Source organism: Lineus longissimus, chromosome 9 (genome assembly GCF_910592395.1).
Source record: "Lineus longissimus chromosome 9, tnLinLong1.2, whole genome shotgun sequence".
Taxonomy (NCBI): Eukaryota; Metazoa; Nemertea; class Pilidiophora; order Heteronemertea; family Lineidae; genus Lineus; species Lineus longissimus.
Genome location: NC_088316.1, coordinates 16,730,818 through 16,745,351, shown reverse-complemented (window position 1 = coordinate 16,745,351; position 14,534 = coordinate 16,730,818). Strand labels below are relative to the sequence as shown.

The 14,534-nt window shown below is 42.4% G+C and overlaps 1 protein-coding gene across 2 annotated transcripts in view; it reads right to left on the bottom strand.

The window, feature by feature from the left end:
* Positions 1–10,891, bottom strand: part of LOC135493104 (glutamate receptor-like) — a 39,459-nt gene extending 28,568 nt beyond the window's left edge. For both annotated transcript variants that reach the window (XM_064780018.1, XM_064780019.1), the window contains exon 1: positions 10,526–10,891. In XM_064780018.1, coding sequence (XP_064636088.1) covers positions 10,526–10,613 — 88 coding nt within the window. In that variant the 5' untranslated portion in view covers positions 10,614–10,891. The remainder of the gene's footprint in view (positions 1–10,525) is intronic.
* Between the last annotated feature and the right edge of the window lie 3,643 nt (positions 10,892–14,534).

Here is a 14,534-nt window from a genome sequence, read left to right as displayed (position 1 = left end):
ACCAAGTTCGATTATTGACATGAATACGTGCAATTATCGTCAATCAATGATATGTTTTGCCGTTCAGACTGCGCCTAATCTGGCCAAATACCGGTTAGAAAGTATTACCAGTCGTTGGTAGATTACTAGATAGCTGCCAATCTCACTCATGGTGCTATTACCATCCTCGTTGCTGGAGATGAGTACCATGATAAGGCTCTGCCTTGGGCTGGGTGGGGATGCTAGAATCGGCAGTAGAAGTCTCAGGCTTTCAGTGATAGTGGTGAAGAGATGATTGTGTTGCCAAACCCATACAGAAAACACTTATGTTAAAAAAAGTGTTCTTTATCACAGGTGAATGTTTTGGGAACGAGTCCTTTTAAGTATCGAAATCGCGTGCAGACAAAGACGACAGGCAACTTGCCAACTTGCCTCCACCTGTCGCTGGTTAGACGGATGGTGTCGGCTCTTTGAACTGCCTACACGCGAAAGAAACAATGATAATCACATGTATAGTAATGTACATTAGACAAAGCTGTTCGAATAACGGACCCATTATACCAACTATTGTCGAGCACACAAGCCACTAATTGTATAGTATCACCAGATACCGATAGGATCCTATCACTAATGTTCCAAGTGATAAATGAAACAGGTTTCTAGCTGTTGAAGAGCTGGTGTCCCTGACGGAAGCATAGACAACGGACAGTCATCACGACAATAGAGAAGATGTTTTAGTTCGCCAAGATGAATCGACATTACTCTCAACGTCTGCAGTGTAGATAAACAGTGCTAACATTAAGTCACTGTTTTGTTCAATATAACACCGTAGCATCGTATATTGAACAGTAGTGTTGTTCAATGTAATGCTGCACCCAATATTTACGAATATATAGAATACTTCGTGATGTTGCCATACAGGGTGCTATTCGCCTTATTCATGTTCAATGTAACAACATCGTATATTTACAAGGGTAACTCAAGTTGATGAGGACCTTCTTGATGAACACCACGATGCTTCACTTAGCATGTTCTCTTGTATCGGCAATGTTCCCTCGCCACTCTTATGAAGATACACATGCATGAAATCGACCCATTTCCCGTAGCTGTCACCAGAGCTGACATAAAGAGCAGAGTACGCTGTTGTTAGTTCCGCCGTTTGATCCCATTTCTTCCCACGATTGTCATTTGAAAACGAAACAAAGATGGAAAATGGGATAGATTTCGGGTGAAGCTGGAACTAAAAATTCGAGTTCTTTATTGTAGCGACTGGTATGGCATGTTAGTCCAGGGTGCTCCCTGTACTCCAATAGACACAGTGGCAACTCCGCCAGCCCCTTCGGCAATGTCATCGCCTAACCTCTTCTTTGCCGAAACAACAATCTCGCAATATCGACCATTTTTGCACACATATCACCTTCAGTTTTTTTACCTCTGCATAGTTGCGTCAGAGTCACTGCCAAGCGGAAAAGTCTCAATGGTAAACGGAAGTCCCCGGGCGAGATGTCGACATCATTGATCGCTGTCGACCTAACCGAGGTACAAACCATCAATGTGGCGGGCTATGGTGCCACCTTTGATGTTGTCAATGGAGGGGGAAGTGCCCCTGCTCATAACGGGCAATAGACTGAAAAACCGAAACCGAAAACATCGGTCCTGATCAAATCATTATCGCATCTAACACTTCATCATATTCAATTCATTCAATTTATTGCCGTAACATTCTAACATGTGTACCATAAGTCACCTATGAACTCAACACCATCAGTGGTGCCTATACCAATGTATTGGATATCAGTCTCACCACAGCTCATCGGGCGACAAAGGTCACCTTTGTCGAGACCTTTGTCGGCTTATGCAGCTGCCGATATCAACCCTGTGCCCAGTTGGTAGGGCATCACTATTGATTTATTGCTGAGTTCAGAGTGAACAGCGTTTTCTGCCTATCAACTTTCTGTCGACCTGAAAGTAGAGTCAAATACCTGCTGACTTCTTCATCAATTCTAATAGAAAGCACTAATCACATTTTGTAATCGGCAGACGCTTCTAACAAGACATAACTTCTCATTCATGGATCATGAATCAGAAATAAAGGACAGTAGAAAGCAGGAATAGCTGTGACTGGTTCACGAAGAACAGACTTGTTATAGTCCAAACTCTACAAATGTTTCTCCGTAAACCAATTACAGCAGCTGATACGAGGGACATGCTGATATCATGATGTCAATCATAGAATTGAGTCCAAGTCTTCCAAAGCCAGGGAAGTTCATCACATCCTCTTTCCCTATTTTCATTTCCCAGTTTACATTTGTAAACTTGGAAATTCCCAAAGTACATTTGAAGTGCATTGAGATGATTGCTGACATAATGATGATTATTTTGGGTTCCTTTGCTTCTGATATATCTCTTGTAAACACATATCAGATGGTAAGGAACCCAGAGTCATCAACATATATATCCTACCATGTTACCATGTTCATCTGCTGATGTGTTTGTAAGTACTTTTGATATGGTCATTTCTGTAATATGGTACGATGGGTCTATGATTTGAAACCGGGCGTAATACGAGGAATGTAATCTCCATGAAAATGTTGCACTACCAATGGACTATATACGTCATGCGGACTTTAAATGTATCACAGGCAGCATCAGTATTATTGAAGAGAAAGATGCTAGACACACTACGTCAGCTCAGCAGTTATTCCATCTTTGCGTTCCATTCGACTTGGAATCACAGTCGCATCAATAAGACATTACAAAAAGCTTTTTCTTTCATCAAATTCTAATAAGGAGATATCATCTTTCGTGATGACAGAAAGCTCTGATTGATATGACATAAAACGAATGATTGGGTTTTACTTATCTTATGAACATTCTTTTTCTGATACAGATAATTAAGTAGGGGTTCGCCCACTCATTTAATCCCCATTGGGAGCCGTAGGAGCAACGTCACCGAAGAATGTACTTGGCGAAACGAACACCGTATTTTACCCTGCAAGTTTCTTTCTAAGCGGACAGCAAAAAATGTGGCGGACGTCGTTCTTGAATTTCGAACTGCTGGCCAGGTAAAGATAAAAATTTATTGCATTGTTTCCCAAACCAAGAACAAAGACAATCTCGAGAGAAAGTCCCTCAGCGGCCGGGTGTGAAGCGATAATGCCATCCATACAACATCTCCAAAGGGTAGCATGCAGTGTCGACGGTAAAAGAAGAACAAGGGCAAAAACGACAATCACAACCAAAACAATTGTCATTGACCTTTCTTGTTTAATTCTTGCAACAGATTCTGAGGTCGCACCCTTGATATCCAAACTTTGCTTTCGCAGGCTCAAAATTATCGAAACATTCAAAATAAAAAGGCACACAATCGGTATAACTACGTCAATTGTGTTGTTAATTATAACGTATCCAAGGCTATACCATTTGAAAATATCTGGAAGGAAGCAGGCTTTTGTCCTTAGCCCAGTTTCTTCATCAAGTTTGGACAAACGTAGTATATTGGGAAAATATATCACCAAATGAAAAAATATATTCAGTAACATAAGGAGTCTAGCTCTTTTCATCGTGCACCACATGGCAGCCTTGAATGGGAATCGTACCACAATCAACCTGTCGATGGCAACAATCAAAACCTGCCACAAGGAAACATTGAAGAAAATCGCAGTCATAACGTAAATGGATACGCATTGCAAGTCCACAATAATGCCAATTTGGAGAAGATCTGGAAAGGATGTGATTATATACCTCGGCAGAAGGCAAAACACGAGAGCTAACGTATCCGACACGGCTAACATCTTAAGATAGGCGCACATGACACTGGAACGATTCGCTTTTAGATTCATGACCAAGAAGCTCAAGATGTTTCCTACGGTCCCGAAGAGCAGGAGTGAAGGGTAAGCTATTCTTTGGAAGTACTTCGTCGCTTCCTGAAGTGGGTCGACGGGGTCTGCGTAGCGAAAGGTCTCCATGACAGAAATCACGACTGTAAAAAACTCCAGAGCAAAACGATTGTGTTGATAACCAAGGGAAGGACCGGCCTATTCCTACCTTTGCGGCAGAGCAGCCAAGTCTAGGTGACCATGAAAACCTCTGCTCTACGCGCGCTTCGTGGCAATCGCATGGAATGGAACCTGACCCGTTTTCGTTATTTCTACTGCGCAAAAATGGTCAACATCCTCCTGTCGCGGGAATTCGTATCGCCTGTCCGAATGTACCAAGTGTCGGACTTTGCGTCACCTGGATAACACGACGACACAAACGTCATAGCTAGTGTCGTCGTAGTATCGGGGTAAACAAGTCTCGGAATGAAAACCGAGAAAACCTGATAATTTCGTAGGACATTTGACCTTTTTTACTGAGGAATTTGATGTTGGAAATTACTACTGTGGTTTGAGAAGTTAGTGTGGGCAGTCGACATCACGCCAACAACACTGCCGATGCAGTGCTCCGAAGGGACCGACCACATGAATGAACATCACCTATGTCAAAGCAGATAGTTACCGGAAGCTCTGACGTCATAACGGCTGCATGACCTTGAGCTTTGTGGCACTGAGGGCCATGCTGGTAATGTTAAACTGTGGAACATGATAGCCGAATTGCTAACAAATGATCAGATATAATTACGCGTTGATTTTATAGCGTTTCTGCTTATGTTACTACATGTATATGCATGATGACGCTGTATGTTTTTTGCTCGGTGTTTTTTTTAGTCAGCATTTCTCATTATAGGAACATTCGACATGGCACTATGTTCAAAACAAAAAAAGCGTAAGAACATAACTTCTACATCACCCTCGGTGTTAGGTTAATTAAATGGGAATGGATGACAATCGATGCTTTTTAATGCTCTAGGTTATATGGTGTACTTCGTATACTTCATTTTAAAAGTTTATTCAAGAATATTCAAGTCGTAGAATACTTGGTAAGACATTATAAAGATGAAGTACAAATATTTCAGACACATGTTCATGTGTATGTAGGCTAAACATAAGTTTGACAGTAGGCCTATTGATTAAGTGGCAAGTACGTGTTAAGGCAAGACAGGGCAGGGAGGCAGTGTTTGGCATGACATGTGAATTTCAGGCAGGCCTATTGTTACATCCCGTTCTGGTGCATTGTCTATTGCAATTTAATGATTTTTCAATTACCCTGTTCAGAGAAGTCACGGTCTTGCAGGAAGCAATTTTCGTATAATAAAACAAACATATCGCATTCCCAAGTTATCCCTTTAGAATACGCCCATCACATGAAATAAGGCTAACACGCCATGCAACAATCAACATGCCAAACATAGCATAGCCTTCAAAAAGTGCTAATGCGTTCTTTCGGGAGCGCCTAACGAGGTATCCGTAATATAAGCTAATAAGCCTAATCACGCCTTAAGGAATTTTGAGCTAATTGACGACCTTTTCTGGAAGATTCCATTAAAATATACCGTTTTGCTATAATTCGGGTGATTTCCATGAAGTAGCTTGCACATTCCATCTTCTTCATTGGCAAGCTTCGCATGTCTTGATCATAAAATTAAATTATCCCTTGAAGATCCCAAGATAACACAACGTAATAAATTCTTTTTATCTAAGCGCTACCACATCTCCCTCAGTTGAACTATACGCCGAGGGCATTCCATGGTAAGTTCGATCGCAAGTTGAATACCACATCGGAGGGACTTCTCACCACTTCCGACTCCGATCCGACCTCGACTCTGATAGAGGAAATTAGATGTACAGGACACCTCTGTATACAGTCGTCTCATGGCAGGGTTGATTTAACTGAATTGACAAACGTTCTCAAACGGATAAACCATCTCTTCAACGAAAAAAATCCGCATTTTTATTCCAAAAAGCTAGGAAAAGACCTGCGTTCCGCCTGCGTTCCGCCTGCGTTCCGTTACGAGATAGGAGGAACTAAGCAGATTGGATGTGTTCTACGCTAGGTTTCCGGTGGATCACAAGTCCAAGTCTTCACCTGGACATGTCAGACTGGAAACTGCACCCAAAATCACAAAATCTGTGTACAATACACAGGTTTCACTTAAATGTACATGTGTAAGCAAAGAAGAGTAAGCAACGAAAGCATTGAGGGGTTCATTCTTATCCACCGTGTACATGCATCTACTAATAAAGATCTTCAAAAAACTTCCAGTTACCAATGGAAATGTTATTCTGGGTGTCCTATGGGCAATAATAGCAAGGCAAAGCGCATATTGTTAATATTTTAGTGGATGCAAAACATAAGGAGTGGCCTCACGTAAGATGTCAGAACTGACTTGGCAGAAATTGCGCATTTTAGTGCCCTGCTGGCTTTACGTACGTTGCCAAAAGGACAAACTGGTGTTAATATTTAATTTGTTTCATATGTAAAGAGAGGATAGACAGCCAGGGCGCGGAAGAGACAAGAAATGATTCAGCTCAAACGATGAGAAAGTGTTCTGTTTGATCTCCGAGTTGGCTTTTTGTGGCAGACAGGGCGGGGGGACGCCAACGCTCATCTTCCATCAAGACCAGTCAATGCAGAAAGCATTGGCCAATCGACCTCACCTCCATCAAACTCCAATGGCCCGAAAGCATGTGGTGACCGTCCCCCTCTTCCATTGCCATGTCTCATAAGTCCGTTAGACGATGACTGAACAAGACACATTAGTGTTAATATTTCATTAGGTGAGAAGTAAGTGAGTCGGGGCACGTAAAAGAGATGGCTTTGGGGATCGCTAACGCGTTCTTTTACGAGATGTTGCTGATATCCTTCGAAATGTCATCAATACAGATTGATGTACCTTTATTATGTATAGGTTTTGATGTAAAGGTTGTTTCTAGGAGTTTGCACGGATTCTCCCCACACTGACACCTGACCCCGATACGTGTTATGTGCTCACATCAGCCGAATGACCAAGTATTAAGTATTCACGAGGCAAAGTCAACGAGTCTCAATCGATTTCTCAACCTGTATCTGTCAGACAAGACCTCTTTAATCAAGCGTTTAGCTCAGCATGCTCATTTAATGGGACAAATGTTAAGATTACCATGTTCACTTGGCTGACTTCGTTGTCAGAGTGACTACTAAATGCGAATCGCAATTATCCGAGAAATAAAAAACGCCAAGAACGAAAATTTGGCGGATTACAATGCCACTGCAAGGCCGCAGTAACCTCTCTCAAGCTAGGCTGATTCAGGACTAGGCTATCCCCATGCGATATATATGTGTATAGTGGATATGCAGTCATATCTCGCTGGTCAGTGCGAAGAACAACCATAGGATCCATCGGCCATAGCTATAGTTCTGAAGGCACCATGTCCAACTATAGTTTTGACTATATAGAACTCCAAGTGGTCAATCAAACACGGGAGTGTCATCGGAGGCGGTTCAGCAGCATCATGCCTGGGAATCTGACTGACGGATATTTATTTAGTCATTGTCTTCGTATTCCAACACCTGGCTCAAGGGCATCATAGGGCTGAGAAAGGGCATCATGGATGATGAATTAGTATGGCGGGATCCTCCATTTTGCCGGAGAGCTATGATCACACAAGCATGAGCAGTCGGCAAGATTGCTCTATACCGTCGCACTCTGCGTGCCCTTGTGGTTCCTCCTAATTCCATCGCTCCCCCAAGCGAGTACTTCCATGAAAGTGGCAATGTTCGCCTGCAGCAGCACGGCATAACCGTGACAGATTAGCCCTGAGGGCCTCCCCTGCCTTCGGGAGAGAAGGTGATTGCAGAGTGAGGTTGCATAGTCTGTGTTATGTGCTACACACTTTGGAATAATGGATGACATCGCGTAATTGAGATTGAGGAGATTTTAGGAAACGTAGGAAACTATGATGAAGCTTCAGAAAACATCCGAAATACTTACATGACTTGGCGTGTATCGTTTCCAGCCTATGTTCGTTTCATTACTTTGGCCGTTGTACCACCGCAACCATCGTAATGTGGAGGTAATGTGTGCTGATGGATATTTACACAGCAAGAATTAGATTTTGAACGATGGCCGGCCGTCTTGAGAATCGATAGCAAACATTAGTGCCTAATTTCTCCAGTTACATGTTCATGTAACTGCCGCTGCAAATAAATCACTAACTTTACAGCGTTAGGCGAGAAACGTTTTCACCTCCGATTATCATGCAAATATTTCCAACGGAGGTGAGAAGTCTTGGACTATGCCAGATGTGTACATATCACCTGCATTCACCAGCGTTCCTTGAGCACACATCTTATCTGACCACAGCCTCCGCGGCCACACCGCTACCAATTTCCGCCGCTATTTTTTCCCTCCGATGATTTATCTTGATAGCTCCGTTGCAAATTACCCAGAATTATTGCTAACGAAACGAAGATACAGCCGCTATTCCAACGTTTTCTTGCGCCTTTTGAGCAAATTGTGTTAGAAGGTTAGGCTAGTGAAAAATTTCTGCCAAAGGCTACGAATTTGTTCGAAATACTGCAAGTTTTTGTGATAGAGGATAGAAAGAGCATGTAGCAAAAAAGATGTTTGTGCTACACTGTGAGAAATGAAGGTTTATACCTTTAAAACCCTTTAAAAAAACGGTTAAATGTTTTTGAAATGCTCAAAAACCTTCATTTCGAAGAGTGTACGATGTTATTCGTAAGCATTGGATTGAAAAATATGCAGATAGTGAAAAATCTTTTCCAGTAATGTAGCATTCGATTCAAATCCACGCAGCTAATCATCAAGCTGACTGCGGATGGTACAAACAAAAGGACATCATAATTATCGAGGATTTGGTATCTTCTGTATCCACGAATCCACGAATAAAATTGTGTTATCAATCTCCGATGGGGCAGCGTTGTGTGTTTGAAATCTCGCCCCGATGGCTTGTTGATGGCCGATCAGTGGCCATATCTGAATGAATTCGGCAAACACACGTTCTATTGATGTGGTGATTGGTGACTTCATGGCTGGTTAGGGAGGAGATTAGGCACGTAATCCGGTTTTGATGGTAGATACACAGTTTGCCGGAGTCTGTAGCCATTTGATTGTTCGCAGTGAACTAGAGCATCACTTCCATGGGGCTGTGATGATTATCTCGCTCTGATCGGCGCTTCCCGGGACAGCTTATAAACAAGGGAGAGCAGAGCTCGATGTCTGAATGAATTCTGCAGACACACATTCTATCAATGCCGTGGATACACAGCATAGATGGATCTGTTTTTATGGGGTTACTCGATACAGTACATTCATTGCATACATACATACACCAACGAATTTGCTCAACCATTCCATTCTGATATCCACCCAGGATATCAACTGCTATATCCAAGGCGAAGATCGTGCCACGAGAAAATAATGTGGATAAACGATCAACGATAAAACGTAAAGAAAATAGTCTAAAATCAGCCCCACGTTTGGTTATACGCCACTACGCGGGGACTAATGGTATTAGTCTATAAACTGTATAACACCTCCGGAATAACGTATAAGCACGTATAATACACGGAGCAAAATCATATTTCATTTTCAACAAGCACGGTTCGCTCGTTAACCGGAAATTAAGTGCTAAGTGAGACGTGTCTCTCCTACAAATAACATCATCGTTTTTCTCAGTATTTTCTTGCTGATTAGATGTATAAGTGCAAAAATACAGGAAATTTCAGTTAGTTCGGCGTCTAATTGAAAAAAGAAATCCCTACGCTAATTAAGGTTGAATCTTAAGAACATCTCCGAAACACGAAATGAATTGTGACTAAGTCGGGTTCGTTAATGTTTCCAGCACCCAATCGTGCGATAACTTGCGATGTGATCTTTTTATAGTCGCCGCATTGAAGCCAGCGTCAGTCATTCCCTGCTGAGAGAACTAACATTTTAGGCAATGGCAACGTTTGGTTTAAGAAGGTGCCATCGACGCCCGAGTAGAAAAATGATACACTTCCTTTTCAAAGGCACTAGGTGCAGAGGACAATCCGTGGCATCCAGAATAGATGACAATCCCGCCTTGAAGAGATTTGGCAGTTTTCGTTTCTTCCTTGTTTTATTTATTTGTTCTTCATTTACTGAACGATGAAAGTCATTGTTGGTATGCGTTTGTGGTAACAGATCCCATCAATGTAGAAAAACAAACAGATATCGACCTTGAGTCAAGTGTTCTTCGCAGTTTCTGCTCAAGTCAAAGTGGAACTCGTTATCCTGGCCTGTCCCAAAACCCTTAAACAAACGGAACAGCATCAACAATCGACCAATATCATGACATGGAGTGGTGCACCTTCCGGCGAAAGGAGCAGCAAGATCAGTTTGTATTAAAAGCCCAATAATCCTGATGTGAAAACAGGATGTTCTTCAATTCGTACGAATACTGTTGCAGAATTTCAATCAGAAGGTAAAACATACATTTGTACATTAATCGACTAAGAAATGTTCCATATGGAAGTTATAATATGAATAAAAGATAGTAATTTTGGCTTTATGAAGTATTGGATACATGCACATGAAATCACAACGCGTTTTCAGCTCTTGTACCTTTTGAAGTTATGCGAATATGAAACCATCAATGAATAACGTGTTTCTTGATGGCTATGAAGTAAATTAACTTACCTATTGGAATTTCTGTTGGAAAACCACACACTGCTGCCCCATGAATCAAGAGAATAATCCAAAACAAAGCGAAAGTAGTGATATCCATTGTTGAAATAATATTTGTCCCGTGTTTAAAAAATAAATTGTTTATCCTTTTTTATAACGTCGGTCCTATGTTCCTTTTTTTATGCATACTTTCACAGAATAAGCCCAACCGCGCCCGGCAACAACTGACGAGTGGCTGGTTACCGTTTTCCATGTGCTCCGCGCATAGCTTATGGCCCAGAGACCGCCGCAAGCCAATAAAGATGATAATACCGTGAACGTTCAGACGCACCGCACGCTTCGAGCTTCTGGCTTCAAGAGACACGAAAGCCATGTAGCAGCCAGAGTCATTATTTGTCGCATTCTCCAGTGATCATGCAACCTCGCTCTCGAGATCTACTTATGATGTATCTGATTTAACAATGAGAAGATTTGATCAGGCTAGCGCAGCTGATCGCAAACCTCGTCCCTGTGATCAATTGATATTTAATTCCACTACGGATCGATTGACTGTTGTAGAAGCCAGGGTTCATGGGACCAGGGTGCACCCCTTACGCCCCTCAATTTCACCACTCACGAAAGATCGGGCCGGCCTACTGTTGCCAGAAATCTTTTGTTGCCGGACGAAAGTACATCTGGCGCAGTGAGTTCTTTCTAACAAGAAATTGATTCAGAATAAATAGGCCTAACATAAAATCATGAGTTCTCATTCTTTAACAATATCTTTGAAATCTGAATCTATAAGCAATATGTATCACTTTGAGGTAAGTATCTTTGGCCGTTTTGAATTTCAGAAGTGCCAATTGCAGCATATGGATTGGCCTCCCTCGCAAAGCATGGCGTCACCATCCTCCTCCTCAAGGCCACCACCATCCTCCTCCGCGAGGCATTCTATACACGATAGGTGTAACCGGAGCCCTTTACAGCCCATCACGAAACGATCATGCCGCGAGTGCAACCATAATTCGATCCGAAATCCGACTGTCAATCACTACGAAAAATATTATTGAATTGCTTTCGATTGGTGACAGCGAGTGGTCATAATCTAATGCATTCAAAAGTGGTAGCGGGCACAATTTGATCCGAAATAGCCAGATTCCCTCTCAGCCAGACTTGGAGATAATTTGATTTTCCATAAAGCATTCCTCATGGGAACTATAAGAGGTTTTAGTGTCAGAACTGGTCTTGGCATATCATAGATGTCGTAGGATATAAATCTGGGAATTGAGGCTTGATTACAGGACTGTTCTTCGACGGAGTTTATGATAGCAGCTCTACATTTAACCAAATATTTCATGAAGCATTCATTGACATGAAATATCATGCCGGAATCTGACTCTACCTATCTCCTTGGTCTCTCAGTGCTAACCATGCATCGATACACCGATTCAGGGTCCACCTGTCAGAGCCGCATCGCGCCAGTCCCCAGCATCACCAATCGATACGGTGTGATTATCAAGCGAATGTGATGGGGTGTAGAGCAAAGTCAGCTCGTCTTAGAAGATCAGTGTTTCAATTATGGTGAAGATTACGTCGGGAGAGAACCTCTTGATTTTAATCAAAAAATTGACGAGATTTTGTGTCACGTTCTGGGTGAAAGAAGGCAAAAGCTCGGCATGTTACTGTGTATCTAGGTTGTGTCACGGACGTCTATAAGTCTCGTACCCCAGCGCTTCACGCACGAGGCCTATCTTCTCCGCCGAGAAGCGCTTACCTCTTGTAAGCTTAATTCCACCATCGGTTACATTCGCTGCCCAGCACAGAGCACTGTCTCCATCTTCTCGAAAAACAATCAATTCAAAATGTTCCCAGACGTTCGCACTTCGACAACAACATCGTATGCATCGTGAAATACCTGGTGAAATCCTTTCTTAGAGGTCAATGATCAAACCCATGACTGGCATGCAGGCCTGACCACTGACATCTTGGAAAGGATTGTTGAAAGCATAAAAAGATACAGAAAAGATGATAATTGATATCCCTTTTTTGTGCAAATTTCCCGTACGAAGAACGAACGGGAAACGGCTCATTCGATAACAGGAGTCGTATTTGGGCCTATTCTTAAGTTCAAACTGACATCAGTCTGAATGAAAACAGTCGCTGTAAGATGTAGCCCTGGTTTGACCTGCACAGGCCAATCAGGCCAACAGGGTCATCCGCAACTCTTTTCGTGTCGAGCGTGAACCGCGATATACGTCCCTTCTTCTTTCCAGCTCCCATCTTGAAGGAATAATGGCACATGACCTGCTTCTCTTGAACATAATGGACCTTCCATTTCCCTGGGCACCTGACGTTGACACCGATATCAAATAGTTTGAAGATCTTCCTTCGCTTTAACTTGGGGTCAGTGGTCGACGAGGAAACTAATACCCTACTATTGCCTGGGTGCCATTGGACCGATTTAGGCTGGTAGGACGACCATAAAGGATGGAACTTGCTGAGGTCAAAGAACTTGGCAGTTTGTGATGGCTGATACAATGGGAGGATGTACATCTGCAAAAAAGAAGGCGATCGAGCTGATATATTTCTGAACAGTGAAAGTGTCAAGTTGGAAAGTAGTAGTCAGCAGGCGAACATGTTACCATCGATAGGCCAAAATGAGTTCTGAAACAAACTGATGTCTAATTGACAGAACATAATAGAGCCCAATAATGGCAGGCTTACTGACCTTGCCGTTAGTTGACAGCAGCACGATATGGCTGTCCGATGTGTCCCACTGCGGTATATCTTTTGAGTTAAACGGGATATACTGATTTAGTACATCAGAATGATAAAAGGCGGGTAGCAGTGGCGAGTCCTTACGCTTCCTCTTCTGAAAAAGTGACGAGAGATGGACGTTTGAGTAAAAGTGCAGACATCAAACAAAGCTGCCCTTTATATTGTCCAGACTGAAAATTCCCCAACGTTTTCAAACGCTCTGCTTACTATTTTCTGATTCAGTGTCTCCCAAAAACTATGTCATATTATTCATTGACAAGTATGTGTTGAAACGAAAGCAATATTAAATACTAAGATTCTCACCAATTTGACAGTGTGTTTCTCCAGGATGTAGTTATTAGCCACGCTGTCGTAAACCAAAAACACCCTCCACTTGTCCGTTCCCCGGGAATTCATCAACGCGCCATGAGTCTGCAATGGTACGCCAATACAGCCGAAATTATATCCGGTTTCGTCAAACAAGTACGCACAATTCAACTTCCTGTTACAAACCAAAACATAGTTCCCAAACGTGTCTGCTTCCAGGAAACTCACGTATTTCAAATCATCTTCACCGATCATTTTTAGGAATTTGTATCTATAATAGTAAGACCCGGGATATCTCCGACTTTTCACTCTGTGACGTTTGAAGAGGTGGATTCGATTAAAAGCCTTGTCGCCAAGGACGAGGATGCCGGAATCCAAAATTCCTAGTCCGCCAAATTTATATTTTTTATTCCGTATGTTAAACCGCTTACTGATTTTCTGCTTCAGTTGCAACTGCGTTTGTCCATTATCTGGAAGAAATAGAGGCGAGTCATAAAGCTGATTAGTGATAGATGTGTCATCGTATTTTGGTTATCAACGACTGATCTAATCTCTAGCATACATGCCTTTAGAAAACCGTTGAAGTACGACAAAGCTTGACACAAGGAGTTACGGCAAGTTGGGTGAAGTGCAATAGAAAAGCCTCATCGGCCTACGATCCTCAATACATGACGCTTTGAGTGAAAGAATTTACTAGTCTTCATTCATATCCCCAATAACTTCGATTCTTACCCCTCTTGGTGTAGTGTCTGACCTTGCGCTGAAAGAAGAAGGAAACACGTCGATACTTTAATACATGAACTGATGAACACGATGAACATGATTTAGGCCTACCCGGGACTCTCATGCGATTGCGTTTACCGCTATCGGACTCAACAAGTCATCCTGACTCTCATGCGTTTTGCGTTTACCACTATCGGACTCAACAAGTCATCCTGACTCTCATGCGTTTGCGTTA